The sequence below is a fragment of the Peromyscus leucopus genome, chromosome 4 (genome assembly GCF_004664715.2).
Source record: "Peromyscus leucopus breed LL Stock chromosome 4, UCI_PerLeu_2.1, whole genome shotgun sequence".
In the NCBI taxonomy this organism is placed as follows: domain Eukaryota; kingdom Metazoa; phylum Chordata; class Mammalia; order Rodentia; family Cricetidae; genus Peromyscus; species Peromyscus leucopus.
The window spans coordinates 130,745,792-130,773,704 of NC_051066.1; the positions used below are offsets into that span (position 1 = coordinate 130,745,792).

Here is a 27,913-nt window from a genome sequence, read left to right on the forward strand (position 1 = left end):
TCTCTATCTCTTCATTGTTCAGGACTTAGTCACATGGTATCACCCAGTTACAGCAGAGGATAGAAAATCTAGGCTAGAAGCTAGGAGAAAAGAGTTTGTTATTTGGCTCACCAATTTCTGCCACGGATGCTATTTGAGGGCTGTTTCTTTTCCTTTTGCCTACTGGCCTTCTCTCATACAACTGAGGTAGGTACGGGGAGGAAATATCTTTGCATCTCAGCGGTCTAGTTAGTCTTTGTACCTTTGCTCTTACTTTTTCTACTCCGCTAATATATGTAGTATCTGAAAAGGGCTTGAGGGACAAGTAGTCCCTAATAAGGAGCATAAGGAAAAAATGTGGCATGGCACCAAAACACACAAATTCAGAATTCTCGTCTGCCCAGAACACAAATCCTATAGCAAAAAGTAGTTCCTGATCTTGATGCCCTTAAAAGACTAGACCTTTTGTGTGAAGTACTTGCCACTATTAATGATGCTTTTGCTATCTCAGAAATGGAGAGATGCATTCTAAAAGACTTTTTTTGTTTTGTCAATGTTTTGGGGACAGGGTTTCTTCTGTGTAGCCCTGGCTGTCCTGGATCTCGATCTGTAGACTAGGCTGGCCTCTAACTCAGAGATCCACACGCCTCTGCCTCCTGAGTGTTGGGATCAAAGGTGTGCTCCACTATGGCTCTGCTTCTCTGGTGAAGAACCATGTTTTTTGTTGAATGTGGGGAGCATGGTCCTGGGTCTATATTCAATCATGATTCCACATTGTGTAGTATTAATCTGGATCAATTTCTCAAATTTTAATGAGTGTTACAACTTGGAATAATTTTATTTTTAACCGTGTATATGAGTGTCTGTGTGTATAACTACATGCGATTTTTGGGTGCCTGTTGCGGCCAGAGGAGGGTGTTAGATCCTCTGGAGCTGGCTTTACTGCTAGTGTTGAGCCTCCTGATAATGGGTGCTGGGAATTTAACTTGATCAAGAACAGTGCTTTTTAAGCGTGAGCGTCTTTCCAGCCCCAAGAGCTTCATGGTTTAGACGGCATTCATTGATTGTAAAGGAGCTCTGCTTGTTTTGTTTTGGAACTTTCTCTCCTCAAAGCTTAAAGTCATTTGATGTATTCAAGTTAAGAATTGAGCTGGGTGCTGCCATAAACACAAAACTCATTCTAAGGTGGCTCTCTCCCAGAATCAATTCATGTCAAATATAACAGTTATTTTTACTTCTATCAGCTACTTTTAAGTTACATAGGTAATAGCTCAAAGGAAATGAAAGATTAGTTTGAACAACTAGTGTGAACAAATCTAACACATGTGGTTTTGTAACGCTAAGAATGCTGTATACAGATGAACATTTGCAGTTGATTTGATGCTGAGGAATACCCACTTGAAATCCAATTAAATTAAATATTACCCCTTCTCCCTAAAAAAAAAAAAAAATACTGTTACCTTCTTTTTTCTCCCCCCACCCCTTTTTTTTGTTTGTTTGTTTTTTGAGACAAGGTTTCTCTGTATAGCTTTGCGCCTTTCCTAGAACTCATTCTGTATTCCAGGCTGGCCTTGAACTCACAGAGATCCGCCTGCCTCTGCCTCCCGAGTGCTGGGATTAAAGACGTGCGCCACCACCGCCCATTTTGTCTTTTCTTTATATCTGAATCTATAGACAATTATTCACCGAGACTCCTGAATCAGAAAACAATTTATGAGATTTGTGTTAAGAGAACATAATTAGCTATGTTTTTCCTGTATTCACCAAAGGACTCATGTCACAAATGTAAAGATCTGACATGTGTTCTTTTTTAATTAAGTTTTTACATTTGTAAGATTGAGATTCTAGAGCAGACTTCAGAAGTGTTTCATATTGTCAGATTCTCTAGTCTTAACTATGTTATTTGGAAAACAGCATGAGGTAGGTTGTTACGGCAGCTTTTTGGCTAGCATTTGAGGTTTCGTCAATTTATTTCTGCTTTAAACAGCCACTAATTATGGTGCCTGCTAAATTAACCCTCAGTGAGGGGGTGACTGCTTGCATATATTAAAACTTTTCATTTGCTCATTTGTCCTTGAGGTAAAGATATTTGTTATAGGCTCTCTCTGAATTGTTTAAATTTGGGGGGAGGGGGAACTTTTTGGTATATAGAAAAAGAATTAGAATTCTGAAGTTTAAAAGTATAGAGAATTTTTGTGGGTTTGTTTGTTACAGTTTATTTGTTTTTATTTTATGTACATTAGTGTTTCGCCTGCATGTCAGATCTTGGAGTAATCAACAGTTGTGAGCTGCCACGTGGGTGCTGGGAATTGAACCTAGGTCTTTAGAAGATCAGTCAGTGCTCTTAACCACTGAGCCATCTCTTCAGCCCAATTTGTTTTGTTGTTTATGTACCAAAAGTTTCCTCAGTATGAGAAGGAAAAATAGCAGAACATCCTTTTCCTGGTGACGTTACTCCTAGCACTCCTCTTCAGAACTGCGTTTCTGGAGTAATCCTGGTTTCTAGGATTCCAAAATCTCTCCAGATTCTAGAATCTTCTCCCCTAAGAGAAGGTTGAGTGCCACCATCAGAGTAGGGTTGTGATTCAGAAGAGAGAAACCAGGGCCTGTAATTCTCCTTTTTAGGCAATAGTAATTCTCTAACTGGCTAGTCTTCAAGAAAATGTGTATTCTGGGTACTGGAGATGCAGTTTAGCAGTGGAGTGTTTGCCGTGTCTGCATTTGGCCTTAGTCCTACTTCCCAGACTGAAAACCCTTGCTGGAAATGTCTGTGTCAGGATGGAGAGACAGCCTCGTCCGTGGTGGAGTGCTTGCTGCTCTTGTAGAGGGCCTGGGCCTGATGCTCAGCCCCAATAGTGCTGTGACTCACAACCCCTCGTAAGTCCAGCTCCAGCATCTGCAAATCAGATACTCAAACACAAACACACAATTCAAAATAAAAGACATCTTAAAAGAAAAGAAGATGCATGTTTCTATGTTTTTAAATTCTGTGTTCGACAAACCTTTATTGTGCTCTGTATCAGGCCACAGAAGTAACTAAGATACAGTCCCTTTAAGAGGATTGACCTCTTCCTGGGGGAAGAAACACGCCAACCAGTGACTCAAATAAAAATGCCCCTTTACTGGTTTGATGATGTCGCTTTACTAGTTAGTGTTAGAAGGAGAAAGCAAAGAGGGCCTTTGGTCTGTGCGATCTCATTGAGATGCTAATCTCTGTAGGTAGGGCTCAGCAGATGGGAAAACTGCCTCTTTCTTTTCAAGGCCAACCTGCCCCTGCTGCAGCGAGAACTGCTGCACTGTGCCAGGGCTGCCAAGCAGACCCCATCCCAGTACTTGGCTCAGCACGAGCACCTTCTGCTCAACACCAGTATCGCATCTCCTGCTGACTCTTCTGAACTGCTTATGGAGGTTCATGGAAATGGGAAGAGGCCCAGTCCAGAAAGGTGAGCAGAGAAGAGATCTGTTCTGTTTTCCTGGAGTTGCTCTTTGCTTTAAAAGAATGAGAGTTTGGCTGTTGATTTGTAGACAGATAATGTCTTAGACTTTCCAAGATTAGTTTTCCTTTGTCGCAACACCTCTCTGGGTGCCTCACTGCACATTCCTGTTGAGCTTTGCCTAGAGTTTAGACAGGGTCACTGCTCCAGAAATGGAAACCCAGTCCCTCGCTATTTCTCATTCAGCCACCAGCAAAAAAGATGTCTTTTACCAGATGTGTGGGGCCTTCACATCTGGTAAGCAGCAGCCAGTGTTAGTCTGTCCGTTACTGTCGTCCTCTACCTCGAGATATAGCCGGCTCCACAAGTTGAATGAAGACTCAGCTCATGACAGGTCTCAGGTTGTGATTGTGAGGAATATAATCATGCCACAGCAGTGCATGAGTTGTTGAGGAAGCAGTATTATGAACAATAGAAAGCTTACTACAGTTGAAGCTGAGTGACTAAAACCCTGCCAAGTCACAGAGGCAGTTTTCTTCCCAGGTACTCACCTCTATAATGTCGAATTTGACCTTCAGCATTCCTAAACTTTGTCAAACCTTGTCGTATTCAGTTTCTCCTGTCCTGTGTCATAATTAGATGGTTCTGCTTACTGGACCTCTCTTCTTCACACTGGAATAAACAAACATTGACACGTTGTGTCTGGCCCCTGAAGACAGTTCAGTTCATGCCTCTTGTTAAACCGTTCCTGAGCTGGGTACAGGCACGCACACCAGAAATCACAACTACTGCAGAGGCCCTGAAGTCCAGTTTCTGGAGTTTGGCTGAAGAACAGTCTGGGAAACATACTGAGATATGGACTGCTGGGCTGGGAGTGTCGCAGTACGAAGCATGTGCTTAGCACATGGGCTGCAGCACCAAATAACCATGCCTGCTTTGGAAAGTGCATAGTATCTGAAGGTTGGGTTTTCTGTGAGGTGAGTTGCTGGAAAGAAGCAGCTGTCCTGAGACTTGGTAGGGATGTTAACACGAGCTCTTCTTGACAGGCTCCTATAAGCACTTCTGATTCTTCTACAGGAGGGAAGAGAATAGTTTTGAAAGAGATACAGTTCCTCCTGAACCACCTGCCAAGAGAGTGTGCACTATCAGCCCTGCTCCCCGGCACAGTCCTGCCCTCACTGTGCCCCTCATGAATCCTGGGGGCCAGTTCCATCCTACCCCACCACCTCTTCAGCACTATACTTTAGAAGACATTGCAACTTCTCACCTTTATCGGGAACCCAACAAGATGCTAGAACACCGAGAAGTTCGTGAGAGGCACCACAATCTTAGTAAGTGATCTCAGCTGCACAACAATGCTTTAATCTGAAGGAAATCTGTGGATTGTTTTCCTATTCAGGGATAAAGCCAAATAATATCATCGTTGCCTTTTTTCTGTTGATAAGATGATGTTATGCAGCTCGACTTAGTGGCCCGTGCCTGTAATTCTAGTACTATAGAGGCTGAGGCAGGGTGATCAGCTCAGGGTCATCCTCAGCTACGTAAGGAGTTTGAGGCTAGCCTGTGCCATAGACAAAAAATAAAGGGCTGGGCATGGTGGCACACATCTGTAATCTTAGCAGTCAGAAGAATCACCCCAAGTTTGAGACTAGAGTGATTTACCATGAGAATTAGGGTTAGGGTTAGGCCAGTTAGAGGGCCTTTGGTGCCACATGTGTAACCTGATAGATATTTGTAGATGCAATTCTAAACAGTCTTATTAAATAAGAAACACAGAGCCAAATGCAGAGTTTAAAGCCCAAGAGGTCAGAGCAGTAGCGAAGCCTTTAGCTTACCACTCACTGCTGTCCTTCCCCTGAGAGAGAGACCTTCTTCCTGTGTCCTGTCTTTTTATTGTCTTTCTGTTCTGCCTTCTCATTGGCTTTAAACCCAACCACATGATTTCTTCGTCACTGCCTGTCTATACAGACCTCAAGGTCTCTATGGTTCATATTGAGATTATAGATTCGGATCACTGCTTGGCTGTGTCCTTGAACACACAAAGACTCTGCCTGCCATGTGATCGGATTAAGGGCATGTGCCACCACCTCCGGACTTCTGCTAAATGGCTTGCTCTTAGCTCTGATCCCCGGGCAACTTTATTTATTAGCATACAAATAAAATCACATTTCAGCACAAATAAAATATCACCATAGATATTGCTTGGGCTCTTGAGCCTAAGAGTAATAACTTCTGAAATGAATGAAGATAACATTATTCTTTGCTCTTTTGTTAGGTTTGAAATGCCTGAAGCATAGGCCTATGTAACTATCAAATTTAGGAATAAACACTCCCATTTAAAAAACCCAGCGAAATCCAGGACAGGCACAAACTACACAGAGGAACCCTGTCTTTAAAAAAAAATAAGAAGAAAAAAATCACAGAGTCCTAATTTGAGATAAGTTTTGAAAACAGCTTTTTGTCCATTCTCTTTTGTAGATGAATCTTTGGATTTTAATTCCTCAGCATCTGTCGGGCAGAAAAACAAAACAAAAGGCTTTTGCACTCCATTTGCTGGGGTACCTTGTGGAGAACACATTGACTTTCCCACTCTGAACTAGGCATACCCTCACTAGGGCCTCATGCTTCCTGCAGTTCTTAATGAGAGTGACGGCCGTGAGAGCATTGTCTCCACGCGTTTCCTGAGTCTCAGCTACCACTGCATCATTTGATTCTGTCTTTCCAGAAGGTCAGAGCAACTGTACCCACTGTAACATAGCTACCAAGTGGCCTTGACCAGATTCAGTGCTGAACTGCCTGATGTTGAGGTTGGCTATGTCGGCAGCAGGTACTGAGACACACCATCCTTGGTGTCCAGTTCTTACTCTCCCATGCCTTTTTGTGTGTTAAAAACTAGGCTGGGGGTCAGCAAGATGGCTTAGTGAATAAAGGTACTTGCCATGTAAGCCTGGGGACTGGAGTTTGATTCCTGGAGACAGTTAACTCTAGAAAGTTGTTCTCTGACTCCAGGTGTTATCATAATCATCATCATGTGCACACACAGACATAAACAATAATATTAAACTGTTTTTAAGAACGAGGCTTGCTATTGATTTTTTTTTTCTTCATATGTAACATGAATCTTAAATCTATTAATAAAAACAAACCTGGGGCCAGTTATTGGGGTGAGAGACAGAGCACGCCACAGCTAACCTTACATCGACAACTTCTCAGCTGATCTTGTTTCCTCAACTGGAAGCTTCACCTGAATGGATCTCAGCTGAACTGCTGCTAGAATCCTAAAAGCTTAACCAGGCTCTAGTTCCTGGTCCTCATGCCTTATATACCTTTCTGCCTCCTGCCATCACTTCCTGGGATTAAAAGCATGTGTCACCGTGTCTGGCTGTTTTCGGTGTGGCTTTGAACTCACAGAGATTCAGACAGATCTCTCCCTTCAGAATGCTAGGAGTAAAGGCGTATGTGCCACCATTTTCTGGCCTCTATATCTAGTGGCTGTTCTGTTCTCTGACCCCAGATAAGTTTGTTAGTGTTCACAATATATTGGGGAACAAAATATCACCACATTCGTACACAGTTTCTGCCCATTTAAAATAGAAGAATAGTGAAAGCTAGGTGTGGTAGTTTGAAAGAAAATGACCCCCAAAGGGATGGCACTGTTAGGAGGTGTGGCCTTGTTGGAGAAAGCGTGTCACTGTGGAGGTGGGCATTGAGGTCTCTTGCTCAAGATTCCCTCAGCATGACTGTCAGTTGACTTCCTGTGGCCTGCTTATCAAGATGTAGACAACACCCAATCTGCTTGCATGCTGCCATGTTCCCCACCATGATGCTAATGCACTGAACTTCTGAAAGCGAGACACCCCAATTAAATGTTTTCTTTATAAGAGTTGCTGTGGTCACGGTGTCTCTTCACAGCAATAAAAACCCTAAGACACTAGGTATAACTGTTTTTTTGTTCGATTTTACTTATATTTCTCATAATTTTAGAAAATGTATATTTACATCTGGAAGTGAACTTTGAAATTGTTGGTCACCTACCATGATGAATCCACCAGATTCATCAAAAATTCCTTTGTTTCCTTAGACCTGTACTATTATACTGGTCTGCATTCATCAAACCACCACATGTCCCTCCCCCTAACTGAATCAATGCATCCACTCCCCTTTACTCTCCTAGAATGAAATCTATGGACACTATAGCCTACCTTAGATCTGTAATTTTAGGATCTATAGTCAGTGCAATATACGAGACCATTACCATAGCAACTCTTATAAAAGAAAGCATTTAATTGGGGCTGGCTTACCGTTTCAGAGCTTTAGTCCATTATCAGCATGGCAAAAGCATGGCAGCACACAGGCAAACATGGTGCTGGAGAGGTCTGGATCTGAAGAGAAGAGAGAGCCTCTGGGCCTGGCTTGAGCCTTTGAAACCTCAAATCCCACCGCCCAGGGCTGGAGAGATGGCTCAGAGGGCTGCTCTTCCAGAGGTCTGAGTTCAGTTCCCAGCAACCACATGGTGGCTCACAAGCATCTGTAATGAGATCTGGCGCCCTCTTCTGGCATGGAGGCAAAAACACTGTATATATAATAAATAAATAATCTTTAAAAACAAAAAAGCCCACCTCTAACGATACACCTCCTAATCCTTTCGAACAGTGCCCCTCTGGTGACTAAGCGTTCGATTATGTGGGCCTGTGGGGCCATTCTTACTCAGGCCACCATAGACAGCCAGCTCAGCAGAGTATTTCTGACATTTATTTTCCAGAATGTTGGCTATGAAGTGCTAATGTGAACAAAGGAAAGGGACATAGCCCCTGACAACTCAGAAGATGTTTATGAATGATATGTACTTCCTTTCTGATAGAACCTGCTGTGATTGTTTTTCTTGTCTTTACAATTGAGTCGTTCAGAGTTTGGGAGTCGTGCCCCAAAAGTGCTGCCAATGTTACTCAGGGCCTAGTGTATGCTAGTTAAGCATTCTATCGCTGAGCTACACTTCAGTCCCTGGAGTTATTTGATTTGAATACTAACTCTTTATTGCTTAGCATTAATGGTTGTGTCATTTTGTAGGTGTCACACCAGATATGTTAACTTACTCCCTTAGTAGTGTGCTCTAAGTTAACACAACTATGTACACTCGTTAGAATTCAGTTGCTCTGTATTCTTTAAATGTAATCCCTTGTTTCTAATAGGTCTGAATGGAGGCTATCAAGATGAGTTGGTAGACCACCGTTTGACAGAAAGGGAATGGGCTGATGAATGGAAACATCTTGACCATGTAAGAATCTCAGCATGTTTAATTTCCCTAAGTCCTTATTACTTATAAATCTTTAGAGTTTGTTTTGCTTTTTGTTATTTGTCTATTTGTGGGTTTGGTGTATATTTGTGTGCACATGAATGCTTGCATGCATGCACATTTGTGTACATGCCATAACTTGAATGTGGAGATTCAGAGGAACTATTTTGTCTTCTGGCTTGGCAGCAATTGCCATTTACATTCCTAATCATTTTGCCCACCCACTTTTGTTTTTCACTTTCCTATTCAGGCATGTACCACTGCATCCAGCTCATTTAATTCTTAATGCTACTAGTAGTCCATGTGTGCTTGAAGTGGACCTTACTCCCCCCTCCCCCAGACAGGGTTTCTCTGTGTAGTTTTGGTGCCTGTCCTGGATCTCCCACTGTAGACTAGGAGCTGGCCTTGAACTCACAGAGATCTGCTTGGTTCTGCCTCCTGAGTGCTGGGATTAAAGGCGTGTGCCACCACTGCCCGCCCGAAGTGGACCTTACTGTTTAACAGAAGTTGGCTTATTCACCTCTTGCTGCAGAGTCACTCCTAAATCTTGGTGATAGGCTGGTCTTCATCTCTCCAGTTCGTAAACCAAGTAGTCACGTAATAGATGGTTAAAGCAAAGGTTCCAGCTTTGCTACTTAGTGCCCTTGTGAGCTGAGTAAACTACCTGCATCTGAATTTAGCCTTGATTTTTCTCTCCTTAAAAATAAGGTTCAGTGGGAGGACTGTGAGCAAAGGCACTTGCTGCTGAGCTTGAGAAACTGAATTTGGTTCCCAAGACGACCCACAGGATAGAGGGGAAGAACCAACTCTTACAAGTTGTCCTCTGACTTTACTCATGGGCCATGGAATGTACATGCAAACACACTCACACACTAAAATTGTGTAAGCTTTCTCCTTAAAAAAGAAAGAAAGAAAGAAAGAAAGAAAGAAAGAAAGAAAGAAAGAAAGAAAGAAAGAAAGAAAGAAAGAAAGAAAGAAAGAAAGAAAGGGGTGGCAGTGGCACACCCCTTTAATCACAGCACTTGTGAGGCAGAGCCAGGCAGATCTCTGTGAGTTCAAGGAGAAACCCTGTCCCAAAAAAACAAAAAAACAATAAAGAAAGAAAGAAAGAAAAGAAAGAAAGACTGGTGTTATTTGTAATAATACATAGAGTATGGCACATGAAAAGTTAGAAAAATCCAAATTAGAATTAGTTTGCTGATACAGACTCAGGTTCTCTTTCCCATCAGAGGAGAGCATCCCTTCTTTCTAAAAATAGGTACTACCTACTTTAAAATAGCACATTGTGGCTTACCTCAGATGTGAATGTCATTGTTACTATCATCGTTATCATTTGACCCTGGTCCCTTACCTAGGGGGTAGTGCATTCGTGCATGTATGCATGCGTGCGTCTGTCATAGAGACAGCCCCAGATTGTATTATTATAAAAACATCTAGCTTTCTCTTATGATACTAGGTACTCAGACTTGGTGAAAAGTTCCTGTACTCACTGAGCTGTTAGCTTACAGACCAGTAGTTTTCTTTTGTAAAAAATACTTATTTTGTGTATGTATGTTGTGGTGGTATGTTGTGCCACAATGAAAATGTGGCAGAGAACTACCTTCAGGAGTCAATTCTCTCCTTCCACCCTGTGAATTCCAGAGGGCAGCAAGTACTCCTTATCTCCTGAGCCATTTTGCTGTCACGTATGAAGGTCCTTTTATTATTATTATTATTATTATTATTATTTTTTTTTTTTTTTTTTTTTTTGGTTTTTTTTCGAGACAGGGTTTCTCTGTGTAGCTTTGTGCCTTTCCTGGAGCTCACTTGGTAGCCCAGGCTGGCCTCGAACTCACAGAGATCCGCCTGGCTCTGCCTCCCGAGTGCTGGGATTAAAGGCGTGCGCCACCACGCCCGGCCTTTTTTTTTTTTTTTTAAAAAAAAATTATTAGGTACTTTAATCTAGAAGTGACATAAGTATGTGGGTAGATGTGCACAGGTTATATGTAAATTCCACACATTTTATATAAGGGAATTGGAGTACTTGTGACTTTTTTAGTGTTCCCGGAGGGTTCTAGAACCAGTACCTCCATGGATAGGAAAAAAGAGCTGTTTCTATAAAATAACAAGATATATGAGGGATCGTAGAGATGACTCAGTGGTTAAGAGCCCTTGCTGCTCTTGCCGAGGATCCAGATGTGCTTCTCAGCATCCACATGGCAGCCACAGCATCAGTGACAACAGGAGATCCTATTCCCTCCTGTGGTCTCCGAGGGCAACACATAGGCGGACAAAACACTCATACACAGAAAATAAAGAAAGTAAGGAAAAACAAGGTATAAGAATGACTTTAAGGGCTGGAGAGATGGCTCAGAGGTTAAGAGCACTGGCTGCTCTTCCAGAGGCCCTGAGTTCAATTCCCAGCAACCACGTGGTGACTCACAACCATCTGTAATTTGATCTGGTGCCCTCTTCTGGTGTGTAGGCAGACATACAGGCAGACAAAATACTTTATACATAATAAACAAATAAACAAATAAATAAAAAATGTTGTTAAATTTTTAAAAAAGGATGACGTTGAGCGTAAACTTTATTCCTAAAGTTGTAAAATCTGTGAGTCCACAGGGTTGGGGATTTAGCTCAGTGGAAGGCCCTGGGTCCGGTCCTCAGCCCTGAGGGGGGGTGGGGGCGGAATCTGTGAGTCTGTGATGTTTGTCCATCCTTGATCTTCATTGTTCCTTATTTAAATTTCTTACCTGTGCCTCACTTTCTCTCTGGCTCAGGCCCTGAACTGCATTATGGAAATGGTAGAGAAAACCAGGCGTTCCATGGCGGTTCTGAGACGCTGTCAGGAGTCTGATCGTGAAGAACTCAACTATTGGAAAAGGCGATTTAATGAAAACACGGAGATGAGGAAAACTGGGACTGAGCTGGTCTCCAGACAGCACAGCCCCGGCAGCACAGATTCCCTCAGCAATGGTAAGGACAGAGAGAGGTAGCCTTTCACTCCACTTAAAACATCTAATCTGAGTTTATTATTTTTGTTTGTTCTGTAGCATTGTTTGGTTTGATTTTTAAAAATTTACTATGTAGCTTAGGCTGGCCTCAGTCCTCAATTTCCCAAGTGCTGGGATTAAAGGTGTGCACCACCATGCCTAACTACATTTTTTAGTTGTGTGTGTGTGTGTGTGTGTGTGTGTGTGTGTGTGTGTGTGTGTTTGTGTGTCATGTTTGTGGAGGGTGTTGGTTACTTCCTCCCACCATCTTAGTTCTAGGAAGTGAGCTTAGTTCTCCACGTTTGGTAGCAAGTACTCTTAACCCACTAAGCTTTCTTGCTATCCTCTTTATTACTTTTTTTTTTTTAATTGGTGCATTGGGGGGATGTCAGAGGACAAGTTACAGTATTTAATATTCTTTATACACCATGTGGTTTCCAGGGATCGAACCATTCTCCTGACTCCTGCCCTCCACATTAGATGCAAGTTGCAGGCCCCAGGTTCTTTATTCATGTTCTGGCCTGCTGACTATCAACCATGCTTCCCACATTTCCTTCTTTAGCTTTGACTCATTTGCTCAAGCTGCTCACAGACTCAGGGAAGCAAGTTTATCTGTTTACAAAGGACACACATGAAGAGATGCAAAGCAAAAGGTCTAGAGGAAAGAACACAGGACTAGACCTGCCACACTTGGAAACTGCTTTCTGAGTCCTGTGCCTTATGGCTATATCATTGCAGTTGAATTACAGTAGACTGGATGGGGAAATCAAGGAGGGCCTGTGTTCATCAGTGTTTTTTTCTATTCTGCAGTATTCCCTCTCTAGGTGATAGAGCAAGACCCATCAGTATAATATTATCAGACAAGGATACAATCAAACAGTTTTGTTATTGTTGGGTTTGGTTGTGTTGTTTGTTTCCTGGGTTTGGTTTTTGAGATGTGTTCTCACTCTATAACCTAGGCTGACTGTTATCTGATACTTTGTTTGTGTTTTGACAAATAAAGCTTGCCTGGAGATCAGAGGGTGGAGCTAGACCATAGGGGCCAGGCAGTGGTGGTTTGTACCTTTAATTCCAGCACTTGGGAGGAGGAAGTAGGAAGAAGAGGAGTTTAAGACCACCCTGGGCTACATGAGATTGAACCAGTCTAAAAGAGAAGTAGAGCTGGGCGGTGGTGGCTCATGCCCTTGATCCTAGCACATGGGAGGTGGAGATAGGAATATAGGGTGGGTAGAGATAGGATCACCCCCATTCAGCCTGAGGATTTGTAGAGGTAAGAAGTTTCTAGGGGCTGTTCCTCTGCTTTTCTGATCTTTCAGCTTTCACCCTCGATATCTGACTCTGGGTTTTCATTGATTAAGACTAGTTAGGATCACAATTCCACTGACCCCAAACTTGCTTCGGCTCTGCCTCTGCTGAGATTACAGCATGAACAACCAGCCCTAGTAAATCCTATGATTTTGTTATGGCTGGTCCCTATATAGAAAGGTTGGTAGGAGGTAAGACAAGAGCAAGAGTAGGAGAAACTCGGGCTTGTATGGCCCCAGTGGAGAAGGAGTTATTAGCCAGAAAGATGGGACATCTAAACTTTGGTGACTAGGGTGTAGCTTAATGATGAGTACTTGCCTACCTTGAGCAGTGCCCTGGGTTCAGCCCAGCAGTACAAGAGATCAGTAAGGGAGGACAAAAAGAGTACCAGTTCGGGATGTCACTATCATAACTAGCCCTATAGGTACTTTGATGGTTGCACTCACCATACTCCTTGATGGTATTCACCCCGCTTTGCTTTCTTCCCTCAATTACCCTCCCCTTCCTGGTGGCTGCCTTCAGAAGATTAGCTTAGGCAAAGCTTGGTTGTTCATCTTGATGTAGCAGAGATGAGTAGCTCTTTTCCCAAGGATACATCCAGGAAGCCCAGAATGTTCCATCACTTTCTCCCCGAAGCTGAAAAGGTGCCCTATCCAAAGGCACAGCTGAATGACAGGCCATCTGTGATCACACTCTTTCTCCACCCACCCACTTAAAGTTCCCAAATGTTCATCAAAGAGAATGAATTTTTTCTTATGACAGTGCTAGCATTTTTCATAGAAGACAGCTGTTAGTCTCAAAAGGACTGGAAGAAAATTTTGAGGAGATGCCAGAATTAATAATGTGTGTCCTATCCTAAATAGCTAAGGGCTGACACTTTCTCTCTTCATTGACAGGCATGGCTCTTGAGCCAGCTATCAATTGGCACCATTTTATATGAGATAACTGGTATATCAGGAAACAAACAACTTACACTTGCGCACATACCTTTGAAAAAACAAGTGAGGCTAATTCTCAGGTCCCCCTTACAAATATGAGCCCTTAACAAATATTTCCTAAAGCAACTTAGAGATTCTTGACTGAGGATCGACATCCACAATCACATACATCCCTTCCCTGAGTGCATGTGTACAGCTGGGGTGGCAGAGTGCAGGCTAAAAGCACTCACTAAAACACTGCTGTGAACTGTCACTGCTCTGTACAAATCACCCTAACTTGCAGATCTAGCTGGGGATGACCATATTGTCTGATGTGCCTGGGACAGTTCTTATTATTTTTATGACCTGTCAGAGTCATGACTAACACCTCCCTTTCAAAATGAAGATAATTTGATAAATCCTAGTCATTGTACATTTAGTGCTGCATGGATTCCAGTGTCTCCTATTAAGATTCTAAGAACACTGTCAACTTGTTGTATCATTTGTCTGGGATACAGCTTAGTTGACAATGTTTACTTAACATGTACTAAGTCCTGGGTTTAGTTCCTAGCACCACAAAAAAATAGGTGTGATCTTAGTGCACACCTGTAATTACAACATTTGGTAAGTTAATTGCTATTGTGAACTTCATAAAACCCTGTCTGAAAGGAAGGGGAGGGAGAGAAGAGAAAAAATGGTAGGGTAGGGGCCAGAGAGATAGCTCAGCAATTAAGAACACTAAATGACCTTCTAGAGGGCAGGACTTTAGATGGCTTACAACCACTTGTAACTTCAGCCTCAGGGAATTTCACTTAAGCAGGCACCTGCACTCATACAGACTCAACACTCATAGACATGTAGTTGGAATTTCTGGTTGGGACCATTGGCTCCCCAGTAATGACATGAAGACTTATTATTAATTTTAAAAACTCGGCTGTAGCTTAGGCTTGTCCCACTAGCTCTTATAACTTAAATCAACCCATTTCTATTCATCTGTGTGTTGCCACATGATTTGTGGCTTTTACCTGTCCCTCTGCATGTCTTGCACCCTCTCTGCCAGGCTGGTGACCCTGCCACCCTTCTTCCCAGTGTGCTCTCTGTCCAGAAGTCCCTGCTGTACCTCCTGCCTAACTATTGACCAATTAGCTTTTTATTAAACCAATCACAGTGATTCATCTTCACATGTTGTAAAGGAATAGAATATTCCACAACATATACATAATGAAAATTTAATATAAATCTTTGTTTGTTTTGTTTTTTTGTAAACAAGGTTTCTCTGTATGGCCTTGGCTGTCCTAGAACTCAGCCAGGCTGGGCTTGAACTGACAGAGATCCACTTGCCTCTGCCTCCTGAGCACTAGGATTAAAGGTGTGTGCCACCACTACCAGGCTAAATATAAGTCTTTTAAAGAAAAATAAAAATGGCAGGCTAGGTTATGTGTGGCAGTACCTCTCCTAAATGAAAGAATTGGGCATATATACTCATACAGTATTTAAACATGCTAAATAATGTGTTTCTAGATAATAGGGTTTATTTTTCTTTCAGTGTGGGTCAGTTTTAGAAGAAAAGCAGAGTTCATAATGTGGACTAAACTGTGCATTGGAGTGTATTGGGCATTGTTTGCTTTAAGAAAGTCTTTTGCTGACATGGTGTACAACTTTAATCCCAGCACTCTGGAGGCAGCAGAGGACAACCTAGTCTACGAAGAGAGTTCTAGGACACTCAGAGTTACATAGACCTTGTCTCAGAAACTTTTTTTTTTTTATTTCGTTTTTTGTTATTTTAAAAATCATAATGCGTTCGTGCTTATATGCCTGTCTGGTGTGTGTGGTGGGAGGGGGGTGCATGTGCCATAGCTTGTGAAGGTCAATTTTTTTCTTCTTCGAGACAGGGTTTCTCTGTGTAGCTTTGCGCCTTTCCTGGAACTCACTCTGTAGCCCAGGCTGGCCTCGAACTCATAAAGATCTGCCTGCCTCTGCCTTCTGAGTGCTGGGATTAAAGGCATGCGCCACCACTGCCTGGCCCAAAGGACAATTTTTGAGAGTTGATTCTCCCCTCCTTTATTTGGGCTCCAGTGATCTAACTTGGTTCATCAAGCTTTCATGGCAGGCGGTTATTCATTGAGCCATCTCTCTTAACACCGTTTTTATGCATGTGACAGGGCCTCGTTGTATAGCACTGGTTGGCCTAGAACTTGTTATGTAGACCAAGTGATTTTTTTTTTTTAAGTGCTATTTTTGTTTGTTTTGATTTTGTGTAGCTCTAGCTAGTCTGGAACTTGTTATATAGCCCAGGCTGGCTTCAAACTCAAATTGATTTGCCTGCCTCTCCCTCCTTCATGCTGGGATTGAAAGTGTGCACTACCATGCCCTGTTAAATGATGTTTAACAAGTAATTGCACTATGTAAAGGTCATATGTAATAGCACTCTGGAAGCTGAGGCAGGAGGATTTTAAATTTAAGGCCCTCCTGAGTTGTAGCATACTGAAATTTTATCCCCCACCCCAAAAAAGCCCAGATCATATAATACAGAGCTACAAAACTCAAGGGCAGCCTGAATAACATAGGGACATTTTGTCTAAAGTTAACAAAGGTTAGCCTGGGGCTTGATCCCTTGCCAAGATACACTGAATTCATGTATATAATATCCCAAGTTTTGTGTGACCTACTGGTAGAGCACTTATTTATCATGAACAAGGGCCTAGGTTTAATCCCCAACACCACAAAAAAATTCATGCTTGCCTCTTAGATATAAAGTTTAGTATACTGTTTAATAATCTGAAGCTAGCTCTTTTGTTTTGTTTTGTTTTTCGAGATAGGGTTTCTCTGTGTAACTTTGGAGACTGCCCTGAAACTCACTCTGTACACCTGGCTGGCCTCAAACTCACAGAGATTCACCTGGCTCTACCTACCAAGTGCTGTGATTGAAGGCTAGCGCCACCACCACCTGGCTTCTTGAAGCTACTAGCTCTTACTCTGAATATGTTTTGCATTAAACAAGCATACATGTTGGATCTAGGTGGTAAATGAGAAGTCTGATAAAAAGAAATTTTGTGTCAGGGTTAGGGATTATTGTTAGAACATTTGCCTAGTCTACATAAGAATTTAAGTTTTTTTTGTTTTTTGTTTTTTTTAAAAATTTTATTTATTTTATTTTACAATACCATTCAGTTCTACATAACAGCCACGGATTCCCCTATTCTCCCCCCTCCCACCTCCTCCCCTTACCCCCAGCCCACCCCCCATTCCCACCTTCTCCAGGGCAAATCCTCCCCTGAGGACTGTGCTCAACCTGGTAGACTCAGTCCAGGCAGGTCCAGTCCCTTCCTCCCAGACTGAGCCAAATGTCCCTGCATCATAAGCTCCAGGTTTCCAATAGCCAACTCATGCAATGAGCACAGGACTTGGCCCCACTGCCTAGTTGCCTCCCAACCTGATCAAGCCAATCAACTGTCTCAGCTATTCAGAGGGCCTGATCCAGCTGGGGGCCCCTCAGCCTTTGTTTCATAGTTCATGTGTTTCCAAATAATTTAAGTTTTGAATACTGGTTAAAGACAGCTTCTGACCCCTTGCTCTTTATCTCTCTTGTGTAGATTCTCAGCGGGAATTCACCAGTAGGCCAGGAACAGGATATGTACCTGTGGAGTTTTGGAAGAAAACAGGTGTGTATCTGTCTGCTGGTAGGCTGTCTGTACTCACTAGTTTATGCAAGCTGGGAACCCATATACTAGCGAAAGGTTGGTAACCAGCCTTTTGATTGTCCATAATGTCCTCCTTGTGGAATTATTGGCTTCTCCTATTCTCCCTCTGACTGATCTGCACATCTCCTGGACTGAACTGCCTGCCTGATCCTTGGCTGGTCAGAAGTTTGGAATGGGTCCCTCTAGGCTTTTTCATGCCCTTCTGGTTTCCATTGAAGCATGAAGTTGAATTAATTTCTGCTTGGTCTCTTTGCTAGTATACTGTGTTCACACTACCACTACATTTGCTGGGTTCTGATTTTCTTTTTAAGTTTTCTTGTGTTTGGGGTAGCACATTTTGGAGGCCAGAGGGCAACTTCAGTATCAGTCCTTCATCTACCTTGTTTTGAACCTGGCTCTTGTTTCCTGTTTGGAACACCAGGCTAGCTGGCCAGGATGCTTCTGGGAATTGTTTTTCCGCTTAGGATCTCTCTGTGGGAATACTGGGATTGTTAGATGCATGCTTTCACATCTGGCTTTACGTGGGTTCTGCAGATCAAAATTCATGTCTAACGCTTGCAGCTCAGGCTCCACTGAGCATCTCCATAGATCTCGGCAAGAGCCATGAGTGCTCATAACCGCCGAGCCGTCGTCTTCCCAGCTCCTTCCCCCTTGCCTGTCTCTAGCTTACCCAAGACTAATCAAGGGCTAAGCGATTTCAGCTCTGTGGTTAAGCGTGTGTTCACTGTCTTAGGTTTCACTAGCACCACACAGTTACCAACAGTGAGTACATGCAGGTTCTTGAGTGTGGTAGCAGATCTCCTACCTCTGAACTATATTCTAGTACATACCATATAGTTCTTTTTTTTCTTTTTTAAGGCGTGGTTTCATTAAGTTAACAAGGCTGGCCTTGAAGTGAACATCATCCTTCCTTAGCTCCAAAAGTAGCTAAATTATAGGCATGTTAATTCATAATTTGATGCCAAAACAGATGTTATTTTTACCATGTAAAACAGTTTGGAAATACTTTTAGAAATGAGAAAAATAAATCTTTTTTGTTTGTTTTGTGCTGCGGGCCGCAGGAATATCATAAGAACTCAGCTGGTTATGGCAAAGTCACTACCTGGAGGAATCAGGGAATTCCTCCAGAGGAAGCCAAATCCCAAGGAGTTTTTGGTGTTACTTGGCTTGTTATATATCAGCTGTATTCTGTTATGAAAATCATGTGTGCCTTCATAGCTTTCCCAACTGACTTTTCCCTAAGAAGGGCTAACAATGTGGACTGATCACTCTCTAGACATACACATTCCAGGCATTTGGAGAACAGCCTCAGGAAAGGCTTTCTCTGGAATCAGATATCTCCCCTAGCCACTTTCAAGGACTAAAGGAGACATCACCCAGGTGGTCACCCAATTTCCGAGGATTAACAGTGATAACAACCCACAGGCGAGTCTCCTGACTTAAGGTAAATTCCACAAGGGGACACCGCCTAGGTCAGGTAGACATTAAGTAATAGCTTTACACAATTTAGCTCAGACCCCTCCTTTCTTACAACCTTACTAACTTTATAGACCTCTAACTACTTACCTAACCACTTCTAGGAATATTTAGATAAACTTCTGTGCTAACAGCTATGCTCAGCCAGAACTCCCAGTTCAAGCCTCCCTGTAATTATCATTATTGGTAGCATCCGGCCAGGTCCATCATCGGATGGAGGAAAGTACCTTATCAGAGATACCTCTGTACTCTCTAAGAACAGACTTAAGCATCCAGGCTACCTGTTTGAGAAGGCCTGGCGGATGTGCCAATTAAGCCTTACTTCCTCTTTTCCCAAACCTTACCACCAGTTCCAGATCTCCCTTTAACTATCACCAGAGGCATCTAGCTGTACACAGGTTGCCTAGCGACTGAGCACACTTTCCCCCACCCTGCAGAAAAATGGCAGATAGCTTGGACAGACAGGAGCTATAGGAAAAAAGAAGACAGTTTTATTTCTCCCATTGACCTAGCAACTTATAGATTCTTAACACTTTCTACCAACCACGTTTAAGATTATAGTTGAGCACATAAGAACCCTCTTCTTAGATATTACCTGAATTTAGCCTTTAGTTAATTCATTTCCCCATTGGTCACTTCCCTTTGGGGTTGCAAATGATAATTAACGGTTATTGCCTCCGTGTGTGATTCTTATCACCCCTCCATTTAACCCTGGAAGCCTGGTTTTGCACTGCTAAGGGAATACTGCTTGTAAGTGTATATATACCAGGACTTTCAGGGCACGTGAGGACAGAGAAGAGAATGGAAGAACTAGATGGGTAAGAACTTGAGAGGAACGAACTGAGATGGGGAAGAACTAGATTTGAAGGGCTAGAAGAGAGGACAAGAGGAACGAGATGGAAGATGAGGAAGAACAAGATGAGGTAGAACGAGAAGAGGAGAGAGGAGACGGGAGAGGAGATGATATGGGAAGGAACAAGATGGATGAGAACCTAGAAGGGGCAGAACTAGATGAAGGAATTAAGATAGAACCTAGAAGGGACAATGGATAAATATAGAGAAATCAGGCAAGAAAGGAGCTAGACATGAGAACAGAACTGAAGCTGTGTATAAAGGATGTTATGCCAGAGGAATTAAAGCAAGTGGACTATAGAACTCGGTGTGCTGAGATTATATTTCCTGCTAATAGTCCTTGCCGTCAGTAGTTCTCTCTCCTGAGCCCCTGGGATGTATAATATTAAGGCTGGTTCTTCTAATATTATACAAGAGTTTTGTTTTGGTTTTGGTTTTTCAAGACAAGGTTTGGGTTTTGGTTTGGTTTTTCGAAACAGGGTTTCTCTGTATAACCCAGGCTATGCAGTGGGCATGTGTAGATGTTTGAAATAGGGAATTCTGGAGTCTTTGACCTGTGGGTGAGGACTTTCTTAAGGATGGATTAGTTCTTTAGGAAGTTGTAACAGCATCTAGAACAGTTTAATGCTCCTTTGAGCCTGTACTCTATGAAAGAACCAAGCTGTTAGGGATCCCCTTAGGGTCTGGGTTGTGTTTCCTTGTGGACTCCAAAGAGATGTTTTACACTCATATTCTCTGGGCTAAATCTCATGTCAGTTGGAGTGTCTTCCTAAACAAACCAAGCAAGGTGAGTCAGAGGAGGGGGAATCTTGACCAGGCAGTCCAGATGTCCCCTTGTTTTTGCCTGGATGCCTCCAGGCACCTACCCACTCCTTTTGTATGCACATTTCATTGCGTGAAGTGAGGCCACTGTTTTCCTTTACCACACACCCAGACTACCCTGACTCCTCACCTCCTAGGTACCCTTTACAAATTAAGAGCCTCTTTTCTCAGCTGAGCCACACCCAGCTTCCCAGTTGCTTTCTTATTATCTCCTCGTATAGAAGTTCACATTTCCTTTAGAAAATACGATATTCAAGATATATTTGGATCCTCTCTTGCCCCTTGTAGAGTTGACCACCTTTCTCCTTGAAAGTCTGGTCTCTTTTGACGTGTGAGATGGCACCTAAGCCACTGGGGTACTTGATCACATACAGGAAAGTAGATGGTGGTGTCTACTCACTTGTGTATTCCCAGCCTTAACACAGCATCTACTTCTATGTGTACCTAGCAGTTGTATCACTGGGTGGCTCTTGTAAGAATATAATGTAAATATGTGTTTCGTGTTCATTCCTGCCCATCTTATCTTCACTGTGTTTCCTTAGAAACACTGTGTTTAGCTAAGTGTGTTGGCACATGCCTATAATCTCACTGCTCAGGAAGCAGAAGCAGGAGGATTGCCACAAGTTTGAGGCTAGCCTAGGATATAGAGTGAGAACCTATTAAACCCTACTTCCTTGAACCCCCCTACCCTCAATGTTGTAGGTTGGGAGGGAAAATGATTTCTCTGCCAGTTGATTTTACTGTTGCTTTCTTCCAGAAGAAGCTGTGAATAAGGTGAAGATTCAGGCCATGTCAGAGGTGCAGAAGGCTGTAGCTGAGGCGGAGCAAAAAGCTTTTGAAGTGATTGCAACGGAGAGGGCTCGAATGGAGCAAACCATAGCAGATGTCAAAAGGCAGGCTGCAGAAGATGCTTTCCTGGTCATCAATGAGCAAGAAGAGTCCACAGAGGTCAGAGCTAGGCTGGGCTATAGGCTGGGCTGGGAGGCTGAAGGGGAGCAAGCTCACTGCTTATCACTGAGGTGCTGGGTAGGAAGAGTCCACTAGATGATGGGATGTTTAGCCAATACCAGGAGACTTTTTCCCTTGCTTTAAGATATATCAAAATAATAAATCACTTTTTTGGATTCATTATAGTCTATCACATACACACAGTATATTGCTTTAACTTTTATGAAGGCAGATTTGTCCCAATTATAGCTGTGGTGGTTTCACTGTGTGTGGAAGGAGACCTGGCTATGTATGTATACACCTTTTAATCCTCACAGTAATCTCATTAGGGAGATGTTGATTCTCAGTTACAGAAGTGGCAGAGAATGTAGATCGCCTAAATGCCCTATCCAGGGCTCAAGACTCAGTGATGCTTCAATACAATGAAAAATAGTAACTGGGCATGATGTCACACACCTGTAATCCTAGCGTTTGGGAGACCTAGGCCAGAGGATTTAGAGTTCAAGGTTATCCTGGTACACATAAGGGAAGACAGGTCACAAAGAAGAAAAAAACCGGAAAGGCAGAAACATTGTGACAGTCCCAGTCATACCCCACCTGCCGCCCATCCCCTGGTGCTGGGTATTAAATTGATGGGTATGGGCATGTTCGGCAAGTGTGCTACCTCTTTTATTGTTTTTATTTTGAGACATGGTCTCACTGAATTGATAAAGCTGCCTTTGAAGCCAGTATCCACCTGCCTCAGCCTCTAGAGGAGATGGGACTATGGATGCATACATTCAGCCCTAGCACTAACATATTTGAATTCAATGAAATTTTTCTGTCGTGTTTTTGTTGTTTTTTTTTTTTTTTTTTGAGACAAGGTCTCTCTCTCTATAGCCCTGACTGTTTTGGAACTTGTTATGTAGATTATTTAGGCTAGCCTCAAACTCACAGAGATCTGCCTGCCTTCCAAGTGTTGGGATCAAGGATGTACACCACTCCCAGGTCGTAACTCTCATTTTAGTCTTCAGCCTTCTTTTTTTTTTTTTTTTTTTTTTTTGTGTGTGTGTGTGTGTGTGTGTGTGTGTGTGTGTGTAAGGGTAGTAAATTTTTGAGACAGGATCTTTCTATATAGCCCAGTCTGGCCTGGTACTGTGTAATCCAGGTTGTTCTTGAACTAAAAGCAATCCTTCTGCACCAACTCTCATAAGTGCAGTGATTTACAGGTGTACACCATCATGCCAACCTTCTCATTTTAGTCATTTTTTTAGGCTTAAAACATAAGGAATAAGACTGTAGTAGCTATAATTTTAAGCAGCGAACTAAAAGTAGCCTACAGATGAGATGCATGCCGGCTTGGATCCTGGCAGATTTGCATTTCAAAAGGAAGAACAGACATCTTAAGCCTTTGGTGAGTTTGCAATGGATCAGAAATGCTGATTCTCTTGCAATTCATTAAGAAAATCCTGCAGGATAAATAGTGGTTTCTCCATCTCGTGAGATGCTGTGCCGCACAGGAGAAGCATGCTACTCCCACCCTCTCTTCACACTGACTTGTCATCATTTAGGAATCAGTTTTCTGTACAGAGGGTACAACTGCCCTGTCCTTTTGGCCGGGTAGCTTTTGGGACCGTAACCTGAGTTGACAGTGTGATGCTCTTCAGTGGTGTGTAAACTATAGCGGGGCCTGCTCTTGGCAGCATTGCCCTAGGCCTACACTGCTTTTCTGCCTGGGGTGGTTCTGTCTGTCTGTCTGTCTGTTTGTTTGTTTTTCCTGAGACAGGTTTTGTGTGTGTGTGTGTGTGTGTGTGTGTGTGTGTGTGTGTGTGTGTGTGTGTGTTTACCTTGGCTGTCCTGGAACTTGCTCTCTAGACAGGCTGGCTTTTAACTCACGGAGGTCCACCTGCCTCTGCCTCCTGAGTGCTGGGATCAAAGGCGTGCGCCGCCACTGCCCAGCACCTGCCTGGGATGGAGGGCCAAAAAGAGTATCATCTTATCTCTCTAACAAAACATGTTTCGTCCCCAACTCCAATTTTTCTGGCAAATACAATAAATTAGCAATGAACCATAAAGTGGAGAACCCTTTCTCCTGTGGGCCAGGGCTGCCAGGAGTTCTGAGTTGGGATCCAAGGCTTTTGATAAGCCCCAGGTAATTCTGATAGAGCTTACCTGAGATGCTGACATAACCATTGGCCTCTGCTTAACAAAAGAGATCCAAATCACAGTCCTGACTTGTGTAACCAGTAACTCAGGAGGTTTATGACCTTCCCACAATAACCACAGAAGAGCCAGGTCTACGGCTCAGGTTTTTAGGAATGCTAATTTGAAGAGTGATTAAACAGTAAGCAATTTGTTTTTATTTGGGCCCAGGGTTGTTCTTGAGATAGGGTCTCATAGTTGACTGGCCTTGAATTCACTGGACAGCCAAGGCTTCCTTGGAGCTCCTATGGCCCCTGCTTCCACCTCCCAAATGCAGGGATTGTAGGCAGGCACCACTAAGCCTAGCTTAAACCCTTTGTTTTGTTTCAACAAGTTGCCTCACCGTATTGCCCAGGCTGGTCTCAAATTAAATCTTAGCCTCCGAAGTAGCTGGAACCACAGGCCTGGGCCACTCCTTTGCCCAAGTTCCCCACACTAACTGTATTATCCCTGCATACGAGGAGCCGGTCTCTGGAGGATACTTACTTTATTCTACTCTATTTTATGCAGCATGAAGATATTGTTAAGTAATGGCAGCCAAGATGGAAATGTTGGTGGCTTGGTGCTCTGACCTGGTTCTTAGATGTCCTTGAAGACACCTTGAGGGAGAGGCAGCCTACAGTAGCAACCTGTATAGGCAGCTCCTGGCTTTTTCCTCACAAGTGCCATTAATTTGTTGAGGTATCACTCCTTGGCAGCCCATCAGACATTGTGCCTGAAAATGTGTAAATGTAACGTAACAATTATGTCCATTCTCTATTTCTGTCCTCTGATGCTGGTGGTATCGGCCAGTATAGTACATTTCACAAGAAGCCTGAGTTAGAAGGGATCTGTAGTCTTTTCTGATGTACTTTGAAGTAAGTCTGTATATGGAGTACCTCAGGCTCAGGAAACGCAGGCTCTAGGCTGTGAATAGCCAGCCCTTTGATGACATTCTGGCCTTAGTACATCTGGGTCTCAGTTTTCTATCTTACAGTGCTGGGAAGGAACCAGTAGCCTGTTTTGTATTCTGGTCAAGCATCCTGATTTTAGTAAGAAGGCTGTCTTTCTTCTAGCCAGTGCTGTAGCCATGCTTTGAGATGGGCTTCTGCCATTTTGATGTCCTTACAGGCAAGAAGGCTAGCTAGTTGCTAAGTCCTTGATAGCTTTACCAGACCAGAATCACACCCACCCCAGGGCTGAGGACTGAACCTAGGGCCTTGCGCTTGCTAGGAAAGCGCTCTACCACTGAGCTAAATCCCCAAACCCCGGACTAGAATCTTTAAACAAACAAACAAACAAACAAAAACACTTTTCTTTTACCAGTGTGTCCTGGGAGTTTTCGGGTGTAGGATATTCACAGGTGACTAGTGGCTTCCTCCCAGAGGTAGCAAAGGACTTAGGAGTCAGTGGTGGGGCTACACAGGGGTAGGTTTTTTGTTTGTTTTGTTTTTAATGCTGTCTTTGCTCCCAGCCATCTAGAGGTGATGCTGAGTTATGTGTTCAGTGACTCAGCGACTGTCCTGACCTCACCGTTAGCTCTTATGTTCTTTGATAGAATTACTCTTCTTCACTTTCTGCTGAGCCTCAGGAGTATTTGTCCCACTCTAACTGAAGGTAGCAAGCAGTAAGAAAGCTCCCTGAGCTCCACTTGAGGTACCTCAGTGTTGAGTGGCCTTGACACCAGACTCCAGTTTCCCTCAGCCATCTGCAGTGTGACAGGACAGCGGAGGAAATAGGCAGAGGACAAAGGAAGCAGTAGCGCAGCCACCTCCCTCTTCATCCATCCTGCTTCCCTGGCAGGTAACTTTGGGAGAAGTCTCAGTGTTCCTAGAGTCCTTTCAAAGGCTTTGTTAAAAGATCAAAAGGTAGCCAGGGGTGGTGGTGCACACCTTTAATCCCAGCACTCAAGAGGCAGGTGTACATGGATCTCCGTGAGTTCGAGGCCAGCCTGGTCTACAGAGTTCCAGGACAGCCAGGGCTACACAGAGAAGCCCTGTTTTTTTTTTTTTTTTTTTTTTTTTTGAGTGGGGGGGATAAAAAATTGTCAGTAAAAATGGTGAAGATGGTTCCTCCGTTGGTTGCTATAGAAAATTGTTGTTCAAGCTTCCTATGTGGATGTATGGTCTTCAGAAGATAGTTGTGAGACCTGGGACAGGGGACATGTGCCCATGATCCTGGCATTTGGGAGGGAGAAGCAGGAGGATCAGGAGTTCAAGGTCATCCTCAGAGGACTCAGCCACAGGTGTGTAGCTCCACGGCCCTTGCTCTACCATACAGATGACAAGTGACAGTGGCCAGCCTGCCCCTCAAGATGTCAACAGCCACTAACTCATGCCTGTGTCTTGCAGAACTGCTGGAACTGTGGCCGAAAAGCCAGTGAGACCTGCAGTGGCTGCAATATTGCACGCTACTGTGGGTCCTTCTGCCAGCACAAGGACTGGGAGCGTCACCACCGCCTCTGTGGCCAGAGTCTGCACGGCCACAGTCCCCACAGCCAGAGCCGGCCACTGCTCCCCGGAGGGCGGGGCTCAGCCAGGTCTGCTGACTGCAGTGTGCCCAGCCCAGCCCTGGACAAGACCTCAGCCACCACCTCACGGTCCTCAACACCTGCCTCTGTGACAGCCATCGATGCCAATGGACTCTGAGCCACGGACTCCGCCCGCCCTGATGACCACTCCACATGGCAGAATGCTCGCTCCGGGGAGCTGGCAATTAGAACAAGTAGCCATTGAGTCATCAGCAAGAAATGGATTGGCAGGAAGCATCCAGGAGGCTCTCCACAGCTTCTCTAGGATTGGCCACGTGTCCGTGGGAGAACTAGTGTGTCAGTCTCTGCACATAGGAAGTAGCTCGAGCTGCCTCCTCCATGGCTTTCCTGATGTTTCTCTTCCAGCTAAAACTGGCATAGCCGGCCCTTCCTAGTGTAGACCACCAGCTTCCTCTGACTCCTTGCATCAGCAGATTGTCTCTAGTGTCCCACCAGGCACCTGTGCCCCATACCATCCATAGTAGAGGCCTGAAGGCCAGCAGCAGGCTAAGGGAGGAGACCTTTCCTCCCCCTGCCTCCAGTTTCTTGAGCCTCATCTCCACCCTCAAAGACACTGATTGGTCTAACAGACTCGAGTAGCCAAAAAGCAGTACTCAGGACTCCTTCCTGAGCCACTCAGACATGCCACAAAGAAGCCACCACTTCAGTAAAGTCTCTAGCAATGGTAATAAATTAAAGCAGTCTTCCCCAAGCATCATAGATCATTCTGGACAAGATTTTCCAACCTGGCCAGCTCCATTAGTTTGGAACCCATCCTCCAACTCCTGTGTTTCACTTGATTTTGCTTGTGCAAAAAATAATCTCCATCGCATGGATTGGTCTGAAAGAGGATGAAACCATTGTGTTAGTCTTTTCTCTGAGCATGTTGGCCAAACTAAACTATTGAGTGCATCACCTCTTGGAAATGCAAAACTCTCTGCTGCTGCTTGACTGTTCGAACAGTCGTCTTGTTCTGTGTGTCCTTTGCTCTCTCAGACTGTGCATGTCTGTATCACTGGGGTATCTCTTGCCCATGGGTTCTGTTTGGCACCTGTCAGGCTACAGTTTGAGTAGTGCTCCTGACCCTGGTGGGATTATCACACCTGGTTTTGTGGCATTACACCCTTCATGGGTTCATTATCAGGTGAACATTCTCAGCCTCCTTTTTCTGTGTTATGTGTTTGATAGCATCCCTCACAGCTCAGAAAGAGTTTGTGAAGTGTGGGAACCATTTTGAAAAGCCTGACTGGTTTTTTTTCCCATCTTCAGGGATTTTTTCCAAAAACCTGATTCTCCAAATAGAACATCATCTGTACCCTATTTATCAGGCTAAGTACTGCCATTTGAGTTTTGTTAGGAGCCCGAGGACCTTGCCCCTACCACTCATTGTCCTCCAGCATCCTCTTGCCCTGTACAGTCAATTGGGATGAGTCATTGACTTGATCCTGTTGGCTTTTGGAAGCTGTGGTCACCTTCTGTACAATGACCAAGCCTGAATACTAGCCCTTGCCCCATAAAGGC

The 27,913-nt window shown here is 43.7% G+C and overlaps 1 protein-coding gene across 5 annotated transcripts in view; it reads left to right on the forward strand.

Annotated features, from left to right (window-relative positions):
* Cbfa2t2 (CBFA2/RUNX1 partner transcriptional co-repressor 2) overlaps positions 1 to 27,325 on the forward strand; it is a 98,569-nt gene extending 71,244 nt beyond the window's left edge. For 3 of the 5 annotated variants that reach the window (XM_028888985.2, XM_028888989.2, XM_037205333.1), the window contains 7 exons: positions 3,241 to 3,422; positions 4,491 to 4,744; positions 8,603 to 8,688; positions 11,469 to 11,664; positions 17,497 to 17,565; positions 21,512 to 21,702; positions 26,214 to 27,325. In XM_028888985.2, the coding sequence (XP_028744818.1) occupies positions 3,241 to 3,422; positions 4,491 to 4,744; positions 8,603 to 8,688; positions 11,469 to 11,664; positions 17,497 to 17,565; positions 21,512 to 21,702; positions 26,214 to 26,510 (1,275 nt within the window). In that variant the 3' untranslated portion in view covers positions 26,511 to 27,325. Of the gene's footprint in view, positions 1 to 3,240; positions 3,423 to 4,490; positions 4,745 to 8,602; positions 8,689 to 11,468; positions 11,665 to 17,496; positions 17,566 to 21,511; positions 21,883 to 26,213 lie in introns of those variants that run through there. The other 2 variants (XM_028888984.2, XM_028888990.2) reach the window with 2 other exon arrangements.
* Positions 27,326 to 27,913: the final 588 nt, after the last annotated feature.